Source organism: Gymnoscopelus microlampas, assembly GCF_963454915.1.
Source record: "Gymnoscopelus microlampas genome assembly, chromosome: 24".
In the NCBI taxonomy this organism is placed as follows: Eukaryota; Metazoa; Chordata; class Actinopteri; order Myctophiformes; family Myctophidae; genus Gymnoscopelus; species Gymnoscopelus microlampas.
The window spans coordinates 9,561,006-9,578,115 of NC_139961.1; the positions used below are offsets into that span (position 1 = coordinate 9,561,006).

At 43.6% G+C, this 17,110-nt stretch overlaps 1 protein-coding gene across 1 annotated transcript in view; it reads right to left on the minus strand.

The window, feature by feature from the left end:
* rcan1b (regulator of calcineurin 1b) overlaps positions 1-3,778 on the minus strand; it is a 34,422-nt gene extending 30,644 nt beyond the window's left edge. The window contains exons 1-2 of the mRNA XM_084050595.1: positions 3,397-3,778; positions 1,615-1,754 (exon numbers count right to left, since the gene is read on the minus strand). Of these exons, the coding sequence (XP_083906721.1) occupies positions 1,615-1,737 (123 nt within the window). The 5' untranslated portion in view covers positions 1,738-1,754; positions 3,397-3,778. The remainder of the gene's footprint in view (positions 1-1,614; positions 1,755-3,396) is intronic.
* Between the last annotated feature and the right edge of the window lie 13,332 nt (positions 3,779-17,110).

A 17,110-nucleotide genomic window follows, 5' to 3' on the forward strand; every position in this document is an offset into this window, starting at 1 on the left:
AACCGGAATATTTTCCTAATTCTAACTGTAGCTCTAAAAGAACAAAACATTTAAAAAAAACATGTGTCTTGTGGAGTCTGCTCTGGTATTTTGGCCCTCACTTGAGAAAAAAACATCACTAGAATGTTTTTTTCCATGGTTGGACCTCAAAAGTATAGTAATATGTGTAGTGTACACCAGGGTTTCTCAAAGTGGGTGCCGTGCCCGTGACACAAGTCCAGGGGTGCCGCAGAATACTTAGACCCTCTATACTTATATATATAATAAAACAGAACTGAGTTGCACAGCACATGGTGCGTTCTTTTTCCATCTACACCAAATATTTCACCAAAGCATTCACCAAAAATAGCTGATCTATAAGCTCACAACACATCACGTTGAGACGCGTTGTGAGCTTGTAGATCAGCTATTTTTTGGTGACTGTTCCCCCCAGAATATAGGGGTGCTGGCGTTCAAGTGGTGTAAGTACTGTATAAGGTCTGTCCTAATGGAAACGGATATTCTGTCAAGTTTTCCTCATGACATACTGTATCTGGGGGCGGCAGTGGCTCAGGGGTAGAGTGGCCGGTAGAGTGGCCGGGTGGGAGCCGCGAGGTTCCCAGTTCGATCCCGGGCTCCCCCAGAGTTAGTGTCGAAGTGTCCTTGAGCAATACGCTGAACCCCTAATTGCTCCCGATGAGCAGGTTGGTGCCTTGCATGGTTTCCTCCGCCATCGGTGAATGAATGTGTGTGTGAATGTGTGAATGTAATGCACAATCCATGTAAAGCGCTTTGGATAAAAGCGCTATATAAATGCACCATTTACCATTTATCTTAGGCGGAAATATTTCCACATTTACGTAACCGCAATATGACATAAATATAAGATTCTATAAAGTAACAACGTCATTCAGGGGTGCCGTTGATGAAAAAAGTTATTTACTGGGGTGCCCTGAGCCAAAAAGGCTTGAGAACCACTGGTGTACACATTACATTACAGTCATTTAGCAGACGCTTTTATCCAAAGCGACAATAAGTGCATTCAACATAGGTAGGCAACATAGGTGCACTTAAGACTTCTGGAGCCAGTTGCACCACCTCACACTAAGTTCCAACTTAGCCTAGTTATAGCTTAAATGGCTTTTTAAATGCCATTTAACAAGGGTAAGTTTGAACTTAGTGTGAGGTGGTGCAACTGGCTCCAGGAAGTCTTAAGTGCATTCTCTTCTAAAACAAGCAACTAAGAGTATATAGTATACCTAGCGCTAAGGTAAGAGTGCAATATATCAGCTAGCTACTTTCTTAACCAGATGAGACAAATAGGAAAATCAAATGAGCAAGAGCTAAAACAAATAAGTCTATCAAATAAACAAGATCCAATAAAAACAAGAGCTTGTACAAGTAATTGACAACAAGTAGGCAAGGCTAAGAGGAAGGGTCAGGGTAGTGTTTCCTGAAGAGGTGGGTTTTCAGCCTGCGGCACGTACGCACACACGTACGCGCACGCATGCACACACACACACACACACACACACACACACACACACACACACACACACACACACACACACACACACACACACACACACACACACACACACACACACACACACACACACACACACACAGGCTTACCTTTAGAGTGCCGTCATTGAACAGGTGTTCGGCCACTTTGCAGGCGATGAGGGCGTTGGGCAGCTCGGTGAACTGGACGTTGACAGGAAGCTCGTCTCCTTGGCTCTTCTCTGACCGCTGCATGACGACTGGGACGTTGACTGGGTCAGGACAAAACATGAGGAAACGAGGACGCCAGAGAGAGAGAGAGAAAAACGCACGTAAAGAAATACATTCATATCATGCAAATATATGAGATCAGTTTTTTACCTTCCTTTCCGAATAATTACACTGATTCTTTTGGGGTTTTTACATTTCTGTATGGATGTGTAAATCTGAGTGTACAAATTCTGTACACTCTCAGAGGTATGTGTAAGTGATAATTTTGGTTGAAACTAAAGTTTTTTTTTTGTGTGTGAAAAGTTCATACAAACAGACAAACATATCTCAGGAAATACATTCATTCACATTCAATCGGAACCGCTGCCGGTCATCAAATTATTGGCTTAGGAATGCGACAAAAACAAAAAATATCTATGAATTCAAGTCTCCATGGGGTTACTAATAGATAGAAAAAAAGGCATTTTGGGGGTGAACTATCCCTTTAAGGCTTTATATTCTGATAGTAATCACTGCTACAGTGTTCAGTAACATGGGGTTCCCCATCTCTTAAAGCAAGCAGGACATACTTTTTCACGTGGTATGCCAATTTCATCCAATCAGGAGAGAGAGATCCCATTCATAAGCTTCAATTACAATTCAATTACAGCTTTATTTGTGTGTCATCACATCCAGTTTCACTTGTTTATCCTGTACCCTGTATGAGGTCTTTCTCCTGATTGGGTCAATTTACAATTTAGTCATTTAGCGGACACTCTTAATCCAGAGTGATTTACAGTAAGCAAGGACAACACGAGGTAATGCATCAAGTGCGTAGAAATAGTAATCTAGGATCATAGGTAAACCAAGAACCTATCATCAGTCTAAACACTATAGTATAAACAAATCAATAATCTGTACATTGAAACTATACACAACAACAATGACCTGGCATCTGTCTACATAACATGCTATCTAAATGACATTTTAGCCTTTGCATAATCAACTTGGTATCCCCACCTGAAAATTGTATATTTTCTGTTTACTAATGAGCTGTTGAGACATGGAGTTACTAAACATTCTATATACCAATGATTAATATGGGAATATAGAGCTAGTACATACTCGCTCTCTCTCTCTCACACACTTACTGCATCTTATTACATTATTCTCTCTCTCACACACACTTACTGCATAATATGCAGTAAGTGTGTGTGTGTGTGAGAGAGAGAGAGAGAGAGAGAGAGAGAGAGAGAGAGAGAGAGAGAGAGAGAGAGAGAGAGAGAGAGAGAGTAATGTAATAAGATGTTATTACATTATTCGCTCTCTCTCTCTCTCTCGCACACACACACACACACACACACACACACACACACTGCATATATTGCATTATTATTCTCTCTCTCTCTCTCTCTCTCTCTCTTACACACACTTAATGTTCTCTCGCTACCGTTACTCTCTCTCTCTCTCTCTCTCTCTCTCTCTCTCTCCCTCTCTCCCTCTCTCCCTCTCTCCCTCTCTCTCTCTCTCTCTCTCTCTCTCTCACACACACACAATCTTATTAGGGAGAGAGAGAGAGGGGAGAGAGAGAGAGGGGGGGAGAGAGAGAGAGGGGGGGGAGAGAGAGAGGGGGGGGGAGAGAACCTTATTACATGATCATTAACACATGATAACCAAAGTTACATCACTGATAGATATACATACCTGTAATAAGCCCGAAAACATTAACTCATGACAGTCCGCGTTAGAACCGCTCTGTTGCACCGTATTAGAGCTTTAAAAGCGGCGTATTAGAGCTTTAAAAGTAGCGTATTAGAGCTTTAAATAGAGCTAATAGATAAATGACGTTATGCTGCAGCTAGCTAGCTAGCTAGCATCTCATGCTAACCTAATGTTCCTACTAAAACTAAACCCTCTAAATAAACACAGTGAAACCCTCAGGGTCTTCATTAACACCATTCAGGGGTCTGTGTATGTTAGTTATCTATGTTATCTGGTCTAAACGGAGCAGTAATAACCTTCATAAAGGTGTTAAAGTGCAGTCTGAGTGAATAAATCACAGAGCTGTTGTTGTGATGGAGCTGCTGCTATGGGCCCGAGAGATGAGGAGATCAGCGTTGCCAGGTTTTGAGAGAAACAAGCCCCAAGAGAAGCCACATGACATGAGCACTTTAAAGGAGTGGTTCTCTAACTTTTTCATGTCAAGGACCCCCATCTCAAAATATTTTGAGATACCCCCCAGAACTAGCTGTAGAATACAACTCTCGTAGACGTATTTATGATTCTGACGTTTTCAATCTACGAGAGTTGTAGGGTTCACCCTAGCCCCTAGAATGTCTGTGATCTTGGAATACATGAAATGTATGTAAGATAGATCACAGACATTCTAGGGCTAGGTTCACCCCCCATGGACACAGGGACTTTCAGCACTATACCCCGTAGACACTCCTAACATGTACACATTGAAAATGAAGGTGCTTAACCCCAACAACTACACTTTAGAAACAAGCGAGCCCAAATAAACCTGCAACCTGCAACTACCAATATTTTACAAGCGACTTTACAGAACAACAAGCCCAAAGTCGCTTATAATAAGGGACATGGCAACGCTAATGAGAATGACAGGAGATGACGTCACGTCGAGTTCAACAGCTGATGTGCGCATCCGGTTCGGTTTCCTTCCTCCTCCGCAGATCTACAAAACATCTGCGTCACTGTGTTGTGAACTTGTGATTTACTGCATGATGAAATTATTCATATTACGTCACATTTAGAAATAGAATATAATGTATAGTGGTGTAAAATAAGTACGTTTACTCAAGTACTGTACTAAGTACATGTTTTCTACTTTACTTTATGATGCGACGCATTGTGAGCTTGTAGATCTGCTATTTTCAAAAGATGAAAAAAAACTAAACATTTTATAGCCTACATTATTTTGAAAACTTGCAAATGGGAATGCATAATGAGTACTTTCTACTTTTGGTACTTTCAGTACATTTTGATACCATTCATTTTGTACTTTTACGCAAATAAAAATAAAATCCGGAATTTTACTTGTAACAGAGTATTTCTACATTGCAGTATTGATACTTTTACTTAAGTGAAAGTAGCCCAACCACAAACAATTTTAATCGAGCATAATATTTTAACTTGCTTTACACTGCCCTCTTGTGGTAGCCTTGGGGTATTACAGTTCTTAACACGAGCTGCGGTTCAACACAACAGTACTGTGAATAATTAGATCAGTGCTTCTCAAAGTTGGGTCCGGGGACCCCCAGGGGTCCTTGATGGGGTTCAAGCTAAATGATTGATAGTTAGGAACCAAACAAATGGACCCTTACAGGTCTGCAACTCCTCCCTAGACAGTGTTCAAATGGAAGAAAATAGATCTATACAGATCTGTAACTGTGACAGTTATAATGGGGGTTCAGTGTGTGTGTGTGTGGGGGGGGGGGGGTCCCAATTAAGGGACTATTAAGACCCTTTTAATACCTCAAAAAAGCGAAGAAAAAGAAAGCAAAGAAAAAGACCATTAGTGCATCAAAAGTAATCAACAAACTATACTTTTTTTTAAACTGGTCAAACATTGGCCAAATTGTCAAATAATATAAGAAAATAGCCGATTGCCAGGCGCTGTGAGCTTGTAGATCTGGTATTTCACAATATTTGTCTGTGGAACCGTGGACAATTTCCTCAACTCCTGCATTCCAAGTGCTTATCGGGGTGGGGGGTCCCCACTCCCCAGTTCAAATATGATTGTTTTGGGTGGTCACGGCCTGCAAAGATTGAGAACCACTGATCTAACGCACTCCAAACTGGGGTTCTTTGAAATTAAAAAAGTTTTGAGAACCACTGACTTAGACGCAGATATATAGTGCCCATAGTAGGCTACATATCTAAGCAGAGCGGGGGTCTTCAACAGGGGGTCCGGGACCCCTAGGGGGGTCCTCAGAGCTACTATAGGGGGTCCGCCAAATCTTTGTGTGATAGGATTTCGTTTTTTTTTACATTAACCACTTGAACCCTAGAATTCCTTTTCTGAGGGGAACATTAGCCGAAAATAGCAGATCTACAAGCTTAGAGCTTGTAGATCGGCTATTTTTGGCAAAGAGGCTATAAGTGTAGAGGGAAATAAATAGCAGACTAAGTAAAATTTTATACAATATAGAGTAGGGGGTCCCTGCTTCATCTCTCTCTCAGCTAGGGGGTCCTTGGCCTGAAAACTTTGAAGACCCCTGACTTAGAGCATCCTTCCTCATACAGTATGTACGTCTTTTATTTATACACAGTCAAATCATATCAGTGTTTGTTAAACTCTGAGAATGTACAAATTGAACCAAATGGGCCGGTAAAAATAGGCATTCTCAGTATCACATTAACACTGAACATTTTCCTTTGTAGGTTGATTGATTGAATACTTTATTGGTCAGAAATGTAAACAGCATGTGGTACAGTCAGACGTTAAGGATAAATAATAATACATGTCATCGACAAATACAAAACACTATTATGTATAAAGGAGAAAAAGGACAAATGACGGCAGTGAATGACACCTCCTTTCAATGGGAATTTATCTCCCCTTGTGGTCTCCTGATAGATGTTTATTATTTTTATTAGGCCAATTTCGAAACCAGTCCTTTAATGCAGTGGTTTTCAACCCGTTTCATGCCACGCACCCCTAAATTGATATACATTTGGCCACGGACCCCCATTTGAAAATGTTTTGTGCCAGGGACCCCCCAGAAGCAAAGATATCAGTTAATTTCCGCTTAAAAAAATATTAATATTCAAAGATATGCACACTTTTTCAAGGCTTTTCAAAAATAGCAGATCTACAAGCTCGTAGCCCGGCACTCGGTGCCGCGCTATGAGCTTGTAGATCTGCTATTTTTGAATAGCCAAAGCTAAGTGGTTAAAATGATTGTGACGCTATGTTAACTAATTTCGCTGGGAACCCCCTGGTACTCCCTCAAGGACCACTGGTGGTCCCCGGACCACTGGTTGAAAACCACTGCTTTAATGAATGGTGTCAAGACATTCCACATCTTGGTGGCAGAGAAGTAGAATGAGAATAGCCCTCTCTGCTATGATGAAGAAAATATATGCTAAAAACTCCCATACTGTCGGTATGACAACCTTTCCAGAGACATTCTTTCTTATATAAGGTGCAGACCCATGCAGAGTAATCTGATTGGTCAAATTCCAACCGGTGTGTAATGAGCCCGTTACAAAGAATGCATTTCTGAACTGTGAAAAGGTAGTGAGCGTTTAACTATCTTTAGCTTGTCTTTGTGTACATCCGTGTGTGTGTGTGTGTGTGTGTGCGTGTGCGTGTGTGTGTGCGTGTGCGTGTGTGTGTGTGCGTGTGCATGCGCGTGTGCGTGTGTGTGTTGAGGAACTTTAACCTGAGTGGTGCTGGTCACTGGGTGGCATAGGCGTTTAAGCCCTTGGTCATGTGGGGATCAGCCACCACTTAATCCTCTGGAGAGAGAGAGAGAGAGAGAGAGAGAGGGAGAGGGGGAGAGAGAGAATGTGCATATTATTGGCCAACTGTGCCTAAGCACAATATGCACTTCCAGCCCTCATAGCCTTAACTGAAAGTGGCAGCAAGTGTATGTGTTTTGCTTAACACCCGAGTTCCCTGCAACGTCCAAACTCTACACCTAGATGACGTACATTCTTCTTGGCACTTGACACCCACAACCCTGGACTACACCAGCCTCCACCTCTCCCTGGAACCTCAGACCCACACCGGAGGTGTCGGAGCTATTCAGCATAATCTCACATCTTGGAAGTCTGCTCCGGACTCGGCGACGTCTCTCTCTCCCCTGTAAGCTCCCTTTGGACCCATTTGGGAATCTTGGAGCCCTTCCCGGAATATTGGCTCTTTTTTCAGAACTTCTGACCCAGTAAGTGTTATAATTTTGTCCTCCACCTTCCAATCCTCCCCCGCCCCCCCTAAATGGCCCAATCGGACTGCCAATCCAGCGTGGACCTGTCAAGCAGCGCCGTGGTCCACCGTCCGGTGGGACCCTGCGCCGAGCTCCCATCCGAGAGAGGGGGAGATGAGGGGGAAGGGGGGCAGGGGGAGGATGAGGTGGAGGAGGTAGAACTTGCAGAGGAGGTAGGGGAGGATGCTTTGATAATGGGTGAGGCGGAAGAGAGGGACGAACAGAGAGAGGGAGAAGCCGGGGAGGCTCCGAGGGACGACGAGGAGCCGGCGGAGGGGTGGAGGGACGGAGGGGACGGAGAGGCAAGACAACAGGAGGAGGGAAGCGAGGGAGAGCTTCAGAGGAAGGACGAACAGGTGGAAGGAGAGAGCAGAGAGGAGGAAGAGGAGTCAAAAGAATCGGGGAGAGACACTGAGAGTTTATGTGGCTTAGAGACAGAGTTTGTGGAAGAGACTGACAGAGAGAATGAAGATGACGCCACGAAAGTTGCAGAGACATGGCTGCCGGGGGTTTCGAATGTGGACATGGAGAGTACAGGTGACACGGGGGATGGAGGGGAAGACAAGGAGGGAAAGAATGAACCACCGGTGTTGAAGGAGGAGAGCACAGAGTCACCTGTCGATGGCACAGAACAAATGGAGGCTGAACCAAATGTGTTGACAGAGAGCACAGAGTCACATGTCGATTACAAAGATAACATGGAGGCTGAACCACATGCGTTGAGAGAGAGCACAGAATCCCCTGTCGATGGCACAGAAAACATGGAGACTGAACCAAATGTGTTGACAGAGAACACAGAATCCCCTGTCGATAGCACAGAAAAAATGGAGGCTGGACCACATGCGTTGAGAGAGAGCACAGAGTCACCTGTCGATGACGAAGACAAAATAGAGGCTGTTATTCAGTCCACAAATGAATCAAAACTAAGTGCAGAGTCTGAAGGAGTCACGGCCATGTCATCGGTCTCAGCCGCAGCGTCCGTGACAACAACAGAACAGGTCAAAGTTCCCGACGATTTCCAGCAATCCTCGGTCGCCGGTGATGATGTCACTGGTGGTGCGCCGCAAGAAGCGGCGGCCAATGAACCGATCAGGCAGTCAGCAAATGATGACGAAGTTACAGGACTAGACAAGACGAGTGATGCCGTGCCCGTCGACCTCACAAAGAAAGACAATGACAATGAAGAGGAGACAGCGACCGGTGAACCTGTACGAGATACCCCGTCCATTTCTAATGATGTCACAATAAACAATATGAGCCAAAAGACAGAGCAGCTGGAATTGGCCTCTGGGCCCAACGTGGTCGGAGAGGAGGAGGCAGGAGGGTGTCTGGACCGTCCAGAAGAGGAGTTGACCAGGCCTGGTGCTGTAGAAGAAGGAAGCAGCAACACAACAGATCAGCCACTGATGAGCGAGGGAGAGGGAGAGAGAACAGGAGAGGGAGGGGACGGAGAAAAGGCGGAGGAGGAGCGAGTGCTACAAATTGGGTATAATGCTGTCACCGGGACAGACGAGGCAGAGGAGGTGGAGAAGGAGGATGAAGAGGAGGGTGTAGAGAACAGAAGTGAGGGCGATAATGCGGCTATGAAAGCGACGCATGCAGAGGAGCACCAGGGCAATGTAAGAGGGGGAGATGGCGTAGAAGTAGAGAGAGAGCCTGTGTCCGAGGCTATCGAGGACAACGTCAGCCTATCACAGCCGCCGGTGCCTCCCAGCTTAGCTGACCCTACTTTGGGCTCGCAGCACGATGATGAAGATCTGGAGGTGATGGAAGCCATCGAGATGCAGGAGGAGGGTGGAATCGAACCAGAGAGGTCAGGAGAACAAATCACCTCGGAAGAGACCGAGTCAACAGCGGGCGGGGGATGCGAGTTGCAAGAGGTGCTGCCCCTCCCCGAATCACAGTCAGCCGGAAGTTCCGAAGTGACCGAACGGTCATCGGAAAAAGACGCAGCGGAGGACGCGAGCAGAGGAGTAGTGGAGGACGAGGGGACGGCAGAAGAGCCTGTGACTGTTTTGGATGATGAGTTTGAGGAGTCGCAGGACGGAGGGAGTCCTGAGTCAGAGATACCGAGGGAAGCTGAACCCACTGCCACGACAGCAGTTGGCGCTCAGGGGGACGAAGACAAGGCGAAGGACGGACCTGGAGAGGACAAGACGGCTGACGGCCAGAATGGACCTGGAGAGGACGAGACGGCTGAAGGCCAGGATGGACCTGGAGAGGACGAGACGGCTGAAGGCCAGGATGGACCTGGAGAGGACGAGACGGCTGAAGGCCAGGATGGACCTGGAGAGGAAGAGACGGAAGTGAACGAGGTCAACGGACGAGTGAGGGAACTTAGGGACGCAATGGAGAACGGGATCACCGGGCCGGAGCCGCTGTCCTCAAACGGGAGTGAGGGAGGAGGGCTGACGGCAAAGCCGGAGCGTGTGACGTCCGTGAGGAGACAAGACACCGACTGGATCAAGAAAGACAGACAGGAAGAGGAAGAGGACGAGAAGGAGAAGGAGAAGGAGAAGGAGAAGGAGAAGGAGAGGGAGAGGGAGAGGGAGAGGGAGAAGGAGAAGGAGAAGGATGAGGAGGAGACGAGAGACTGGAGGAGAGACCTGAAGACGATGAAGAAAGAGGCGCCGTCGACGGAGGAGAAGAAGAGCCCAGCGCCGAAGGAAGACTGGATGACGGAGCTGAAGTCCCTGATGAAGGACCAGTCTCTGATGAAAAGACGGGACGAGCCGGGGAAGAAGAAGCGGGTGGTGCTGATGGAGGATGGCCAGTCGTACTACCCTCGCCGGGACGAGGAGGAGAGGAGAGAGGAGGTGAAGCTGCTGTCTCACCATAAGGCGCGCAGTCCTGTGCTCCCCAGGGCGAGGAGCAGTCCTGTGCTCCCCAGGGCGAGGAGCAGTCCTGTGCTCCCCAGGGCGAGGAGCAGCGGAGGCTCTGACGACCAGGACTATGTGGTCTCACTCTACGTTAAGGTACTCATCGCACACACACACACACACACACACTCACACACACACACACACACACACACACACACACACACACACACACACACACACACACACACACACACACACACACACACACACACACACACACACACACACACACACACACACACACACACACACACACACACACACACACACACACACACACACACACACACACTCACACACACAGTGCAGGTTATACAAGCATGTGCATACACAAAAGTGTGCAATGCCCACACTTCAGTTGGGTTTTCACTGAGTGCAGTGGGATTCCATTTGGACGACAACTCTGTCCATGGAGAATAGAATATTCAAAGGTTTTGCAACAAAAGTAACAACTAAATGTTATGACACTTACAGTGACATTTAGCAACAGGTATAAACTACCTGATGATGCAACATGTCACTGGTTCTCAATATGGGGTCTGGGAACCACCAGGGGCCATTGAGGGGGTCCCAGGGAAAAAGAGTCAAGCTCACAATGTGTTGCAATGTAACATGTTGTGTGATTGTACTGTAGATCGACTATTTAAAAAAAAAGAATCTTTGACAAATCTTGACAAACCTTCTCTCGGGGCTCCCTCGCATGAAATATTTCAAATGGGGGTCTACAGCCAAATATACCAACTTGTGGGGTCCTTGACATGTGTGCTTGGGAAGAGTAGAGGTGCTGGTACATCATTGACAGTAACACTGACAATGTGGATCATAAACGTAAAAAAATACTTTAAGACTTCTACAGAGAGTGTGGATTGTTTCTTCTTGTTTCTATATGTATTATCCGAATCTGCACCCAGTGTATTCAAAACCTTGAAGTGAGTTACATCATTGAGGTTAACAGACAGGCACATCATCCCATCAAAGATCATCTTTACAGTCAAGTCTGTCATCTTTGAAAGATGACAGACTTGACTGTAAATTCCGGCCAAACCTGTCTATATCTATGTGAAATCTAACAGTATACTTACACATATCCAATGCAATACTATAAAATGTTCTCAGCACAAAGACAGATAGACTCTGAGTGTAAAAAGTGATACGATGTGGGTTTCCAGGACTGGATGAGATGGCTTTTAAAAGCAAAATAAGCCTGAGCACAGTGGCATGATCTGTTTAAAGTACATAACAATACACACACATACACCCATCTAATCTCTCTCTCTCTCTCTCTCTCTCTCTCTCTCTCTCTCTCTCTCTCTCTCTCTCTCTCTCTCTCTCTCTCTCTCTCTCTCTCTGTGTGTGTGTGTGTGTGTGTGTGTGTGTGTGTGTGTGTGTGTGTGTGTGTGTGTGTGTGTGTGTGTGTGTGTGTGTGTGTGTGTGTGTGTGTGTGTGTGTGTGTGTGTGTGCGTGCTGAAATCCACTTAGAGATTAGCCCTATTGGCTAGCCTTATTGGCAGCATTCCAAGCCCTCCTTATTCTACACAGTGAATTAAAGTAATTAGTGTCCATGCATTCTTTACCTTTACCTTGATTTAAAAAAAGAGCAGGATTGAAATCACACTTAAGCTCTAATGTCCAAAAAAGCGTAAATAGCAGATCTACAAGCTCACAGTGTATAGCGATGCAGTGTGGGGCTTGTAGATCTGCTATTTCTTTTTTAAATAAACATGTTGCCTATAATAACTTGCACCCTAAATAGGGATGCCAGGTTGAAAGTGGTTAATAAAGACACAATACAAAGGTGGTTGGACAACCATTATGTGGGACTAGCAGTACTAAACTGTGCTTGGATGAGTGTGTTTCTTGCTCATCTTAGCTTCTGTCAGAACACACTATCTAAATTAGTCTTTTGCTAGTAGATCATACAGGAATTTGTTCCGGTCGAGGTGCATCGCGATAGGACAATAACGGTTTACAGGGTTTAAAAGGATCCCTGGCTAATAAGCCAATTATGCCTTAATACAGGGGTCTTCAACAGGGGGTCCGGGACCCCTAGGGGGTCCTCAGAGTTACTACAGGGGGTCCGCCAAATCTTTGTGTGATATGATTTCTTTTCACCTTAACCACTTGAACCCTAGCATCCCTTTTCTGCAGGAGAACTTTAGCCAAAAATAGGCAAAGAGGTGTTTGGTGTAGAGGGAAAAAATAGCAGACCAAGTAAACAAAAAAAGTTTAATCTGAAACACAATTTTATACAATATAGAGGGGGTCCCTGCTTCATCTCTCTCTCAGCAAGGGGGTCCTTGGCCTGAAAACGTTGAAGACCCCTGCCTTAATACATTATAATTGCCCTCTATAACTAACATTTAAATTAAATATTATACCTTAAATATTGTATTTATTTTAGAAACAGCTCATCTTTCACTCAAGAGGGACAATGCCTGTCGCAAGTTGATGATGTAATTTATCCATGTGTGGTCTAGCCCTATGGAATGTATGGAATGCATGTGCAAAAAAACACATTTTAGATATTGATTTGATGCTCATATTAACCTTAGGAAGAATTACGTTTTTTTCTATGTTTACATATTTTTTAAAATTCTCACATGCATTACACATATTCCATAGGGCTGGACCACCCATGGACAAATGACACCATTAACTTGTGACGGGCATTGCCCCTCTTGAGTGAAAGATTAACTATTTGTAAAATAAATGAAATATTGAAGGTGTTTTTAATTTGGCATTTTAGTATTAACGTATTAAGGCATATTTACCCAGGGATCCTTTTAACTACCGGAGTCCCTCAGGGCTTGTGATGGCCACACCAGCAGCCACACAAAGTTAGTATAACATGGTGGACGCTTGTCTTTTTTGGTTTATTAATTTAATTTATATGTATTGTCAGCACATACTACATATATAAAGGACTACACACAACCAGTTAAAGGACATACTGTTTATTGCAAGTTTGATGATAAAGTTACTGACTGGAGTGTACATCCATTAAAGGTAGGTTTTAAGTGATTTACTTTGGTTGAAATAAGTGTTAAATAGCTCTATATTCTGATAGTAATCATTGATAGAGTGTTTGTTCAGTAAAAGGAGTCTCCCATGTCTCTCCAGCTCTTTATTAAACAGAAAATGCATTTTAGTGCTCTCTTGATTGGCTTAAAATGTGTCACCTACCTGAAAATGTACTATATTCTGTTTACTAAAGAGCTGGAGAGACCCCTGTGACCGAACAAACCGTCTGTAGTAATGATTACTATCAGAATATAGTACTTTATCCTTTTTAACAAAAAATAAATAAATACCCAAAAAATATCACTTACCCTACCTTTAAGTTATTTTGTTAGGGTCAAGTTGTTTTATCAGGAGTCATGTCATTTGTGTTTACGTTTTTTAGTTATTTTGTTATCAGTTAGGATGAGTGCTGAGATCAGTGGTGGAAAAAGTACTCAAGGTATCAATACTGCTCTGTCAGTTCTGGTCTGACATCTAGCACTGAGTAAACAATAAAAGCCTGGAGATCGAGGCTAAGCACTGAGGGTATGTGGAATTAACTGGGTGTGCACTGCTATAATCTCAGCAGGGGGCGCTCATGTCCACTACTTCTGCATTCCCTTCCAAGCCTTCTATCTAGACTGTGTGACTCAACCAATTCTAACCGTCTATCTTGTGCAGTATCTGAGCAGCATCCTGAGTCCATTAAACCATTTAAACAACTTTTTTTTTTTATTATTGAAGACCCATGACAGACGTCATGGGTCATGGGTTATGTATACTTTTTAGGTAATATATATTTTTTTTGTATGCGGCAGTATAGCCTATTTTCAAAGTTTTTCATTTATGCAACCCACTGTTTAAAATGTTAAAAACAGTTTAGACAGATTTTATGTTTCTATTAAAGCATCCTGAAAAATGTGTGTCGCGCCTGTCACAGACATGCGCAGAGCAAGTTCTTTCAGGGAACCTCAGTGCTGTGTTGGTGGCCTACTATTGGACCACATCAGCTCCTACACATCCACTCATCCACTCACACTCATTTCATTCTCAGACCACTCTATTTAAGCTGGAAGGTTGCACTTCTCATTCTGTTGTTTTGCTGCACACACACTGTTGCTGCTGCTGCGCTGCTGTTCATTGCTGTTGCTAAAATTGCTGCTCACCCTCCACCACCCCATGCTACCACCTGTTGTTTTTGGATCTGCTGTTTATGTACGGGGGATTCTGAGTCCCTATGGTTGTAAATGCGCTTTATCAGAGTACCTAAAAGCAGATCATCAATTCATCGCCAAACCATAATAAATATATTGCTAATTTTATATTCAATAAATATATCTTATCCTTCATGATTTGTCATTTCTATTTATGAGTTGTCCTGAAAGAAGTTACAGTTTTGGACATATGAGGTTTCCCCCTATGGAGACGATATACACGTAACACAGTACAAGTGTTATTAACATATCTTTCTCTTTCTAATTTTTGGATTGGTTGCATCACAGTTATAAAGAAGTGATTTGATTTAGGGTAACACAATCCTAACTGGCTACACAATTCCCTGTGGGCTGTTGGTGGAAGCATGTTTGTGGAAATAAGAAAGGTCTATTGCCCTCAACATACAGTAAAACATTAACAATAGAACTTAAGAGTGCTATAAAAATGTACAGCAACAGTGATTCAAGAGGCAGTGCCCTGTCTCTACCCATATGGACTCTACCCATATGTACTGTATTATGAAATGCTGTAGGATATAGGTAAACCTACAGTATAGGATTATACAGTATAGGCTTCGCTAAACTAGCTGTTCATAGTCTACTTAAGCATGTACCTCCTATTAAGTGTGTGTTGCAATTGCAATTTCCTTCTAACTAATACAGTCTCATTCACTAAGTTAGATGTCTGTCCCTGTTGAGATCCTAGTGTTATTTCATTACTACAGTAAAACTGTTCAGTATGGATAAGCTTGCTTGCTCAGGGGACAAATTATGTTTTGACCTTCAGGTGGACATGATCGTGTGAAAGGTTGTGTCCAACCTAGACACCGGATCTAAATGTCTCAATAGAAGAGCAGGGAAACCAGTTATTTTGTGTTAACATACTCTACCATACAGATTGGACAAAATAACATTTAATTCACTTAACAAAATTGCATAGGCTATAGCGCTTTTACACTCTGGATGTTGCTGTACATGCAATAGAATAACAATTTGATATATACAAAAAAAAGTGTCCGTTCACAAACTTTAAAGCTGTTTGTTCTCTGGTTTGTGATGAAATTCCTGACTGAAGGGGAAATAATGAAGGCAACACACTGAGGACCAGCTGAGAGGTTTAATCCCTGGGACAAAATGTGCTAATATGTAAGAGCAAATGCAGCAAATGCACAAACACACTAAACAACGCCTTCCTTTGTGTCGACCTCTTTTGGTAGACAGACAGACCAATATAGATGGGTTTATTAAGAAAATGTCATCGCTGTCTACATGTTGTGTTGCAACACGTTGTGAGCTTGTAGATCTGCTGAATGTTGGTCCCAGATGCTATAGGGTTCAAGTTAACCCATTTAGACCTGAGGCCAATTCTAAAAACGTCTTCTAAATCCTACCCACGTTTTCTGAAAAAAACGTATAAAATGAATGTTGCAATATCGTCTCTGTCGGGTGGAAACCTCATATGTCCAAAACTGTTACTTTTCAGGATTCAAATTCAAAATCAGTAAAAGATAGCAGATCTACAAACTTAAAACGTTAGAAGTTAGAATATGGAGATAAGAGGTTTCTGCCCGACAACAACGATACAATAGTAGGAACAACTCAAATGACACAGAGGCGTTCCCAGCTTGAAAGGTATAACAACGTATACTGTAGTGGTGTAACAGGTCTAAATGGGTTCAAATGTGATGGTTGCATAACAGGAATGAGGCAGGGTCATTTCAGTTGGGGAGGTGTTTTGATCGCAAGCGGCTAAGAAACATACCAAAGTAAACCTCCACAACAGGAAATGCTTATAACCACTTAAGCCCTACTATACTGTACTTCAACTTCATTGTACAACAGTTAGTGAAAATCCCCAATCTACAAGGTCACAACGTATCTCATCGTGAAGCATTGTGAGCCTTGTACGACACCAGGTACTAGTGATGTTATGCATAGTCAGGTATATCATAGTTTTACATGATTGCAAACTTTTGGTCAGCTATTAGTTTATACGAAGCTCTATCTGCAGTGGGCTATACTTAATTAACCTCTTTAACACTGGTGGCCCTGTTTTATACTGTATAGGCGTATCGGCTTTGTTTATGGTTATGTCTGAGTGACGTGGCTGCGGTCTGCCGGCCAGTCCTCCATTAAGCCAATTTTAATATAGAATGATAACAGTCCTGACCTTCCTGGAATGTAATTTTTTAGAAGAAACATCAGTTCCATAAAGGTCACACAGACAGAAGTGTCCTTTAGGAAGGCACTGAACACTATCTGCCCACTATAAGCCCACAGGGAAATGGAAATTACTTGTATGAATTTACACTGTTTTGTTTTAAGTTTTCGAGCATTTTTGCGTGAAGAGAAACTCATTACATTACAT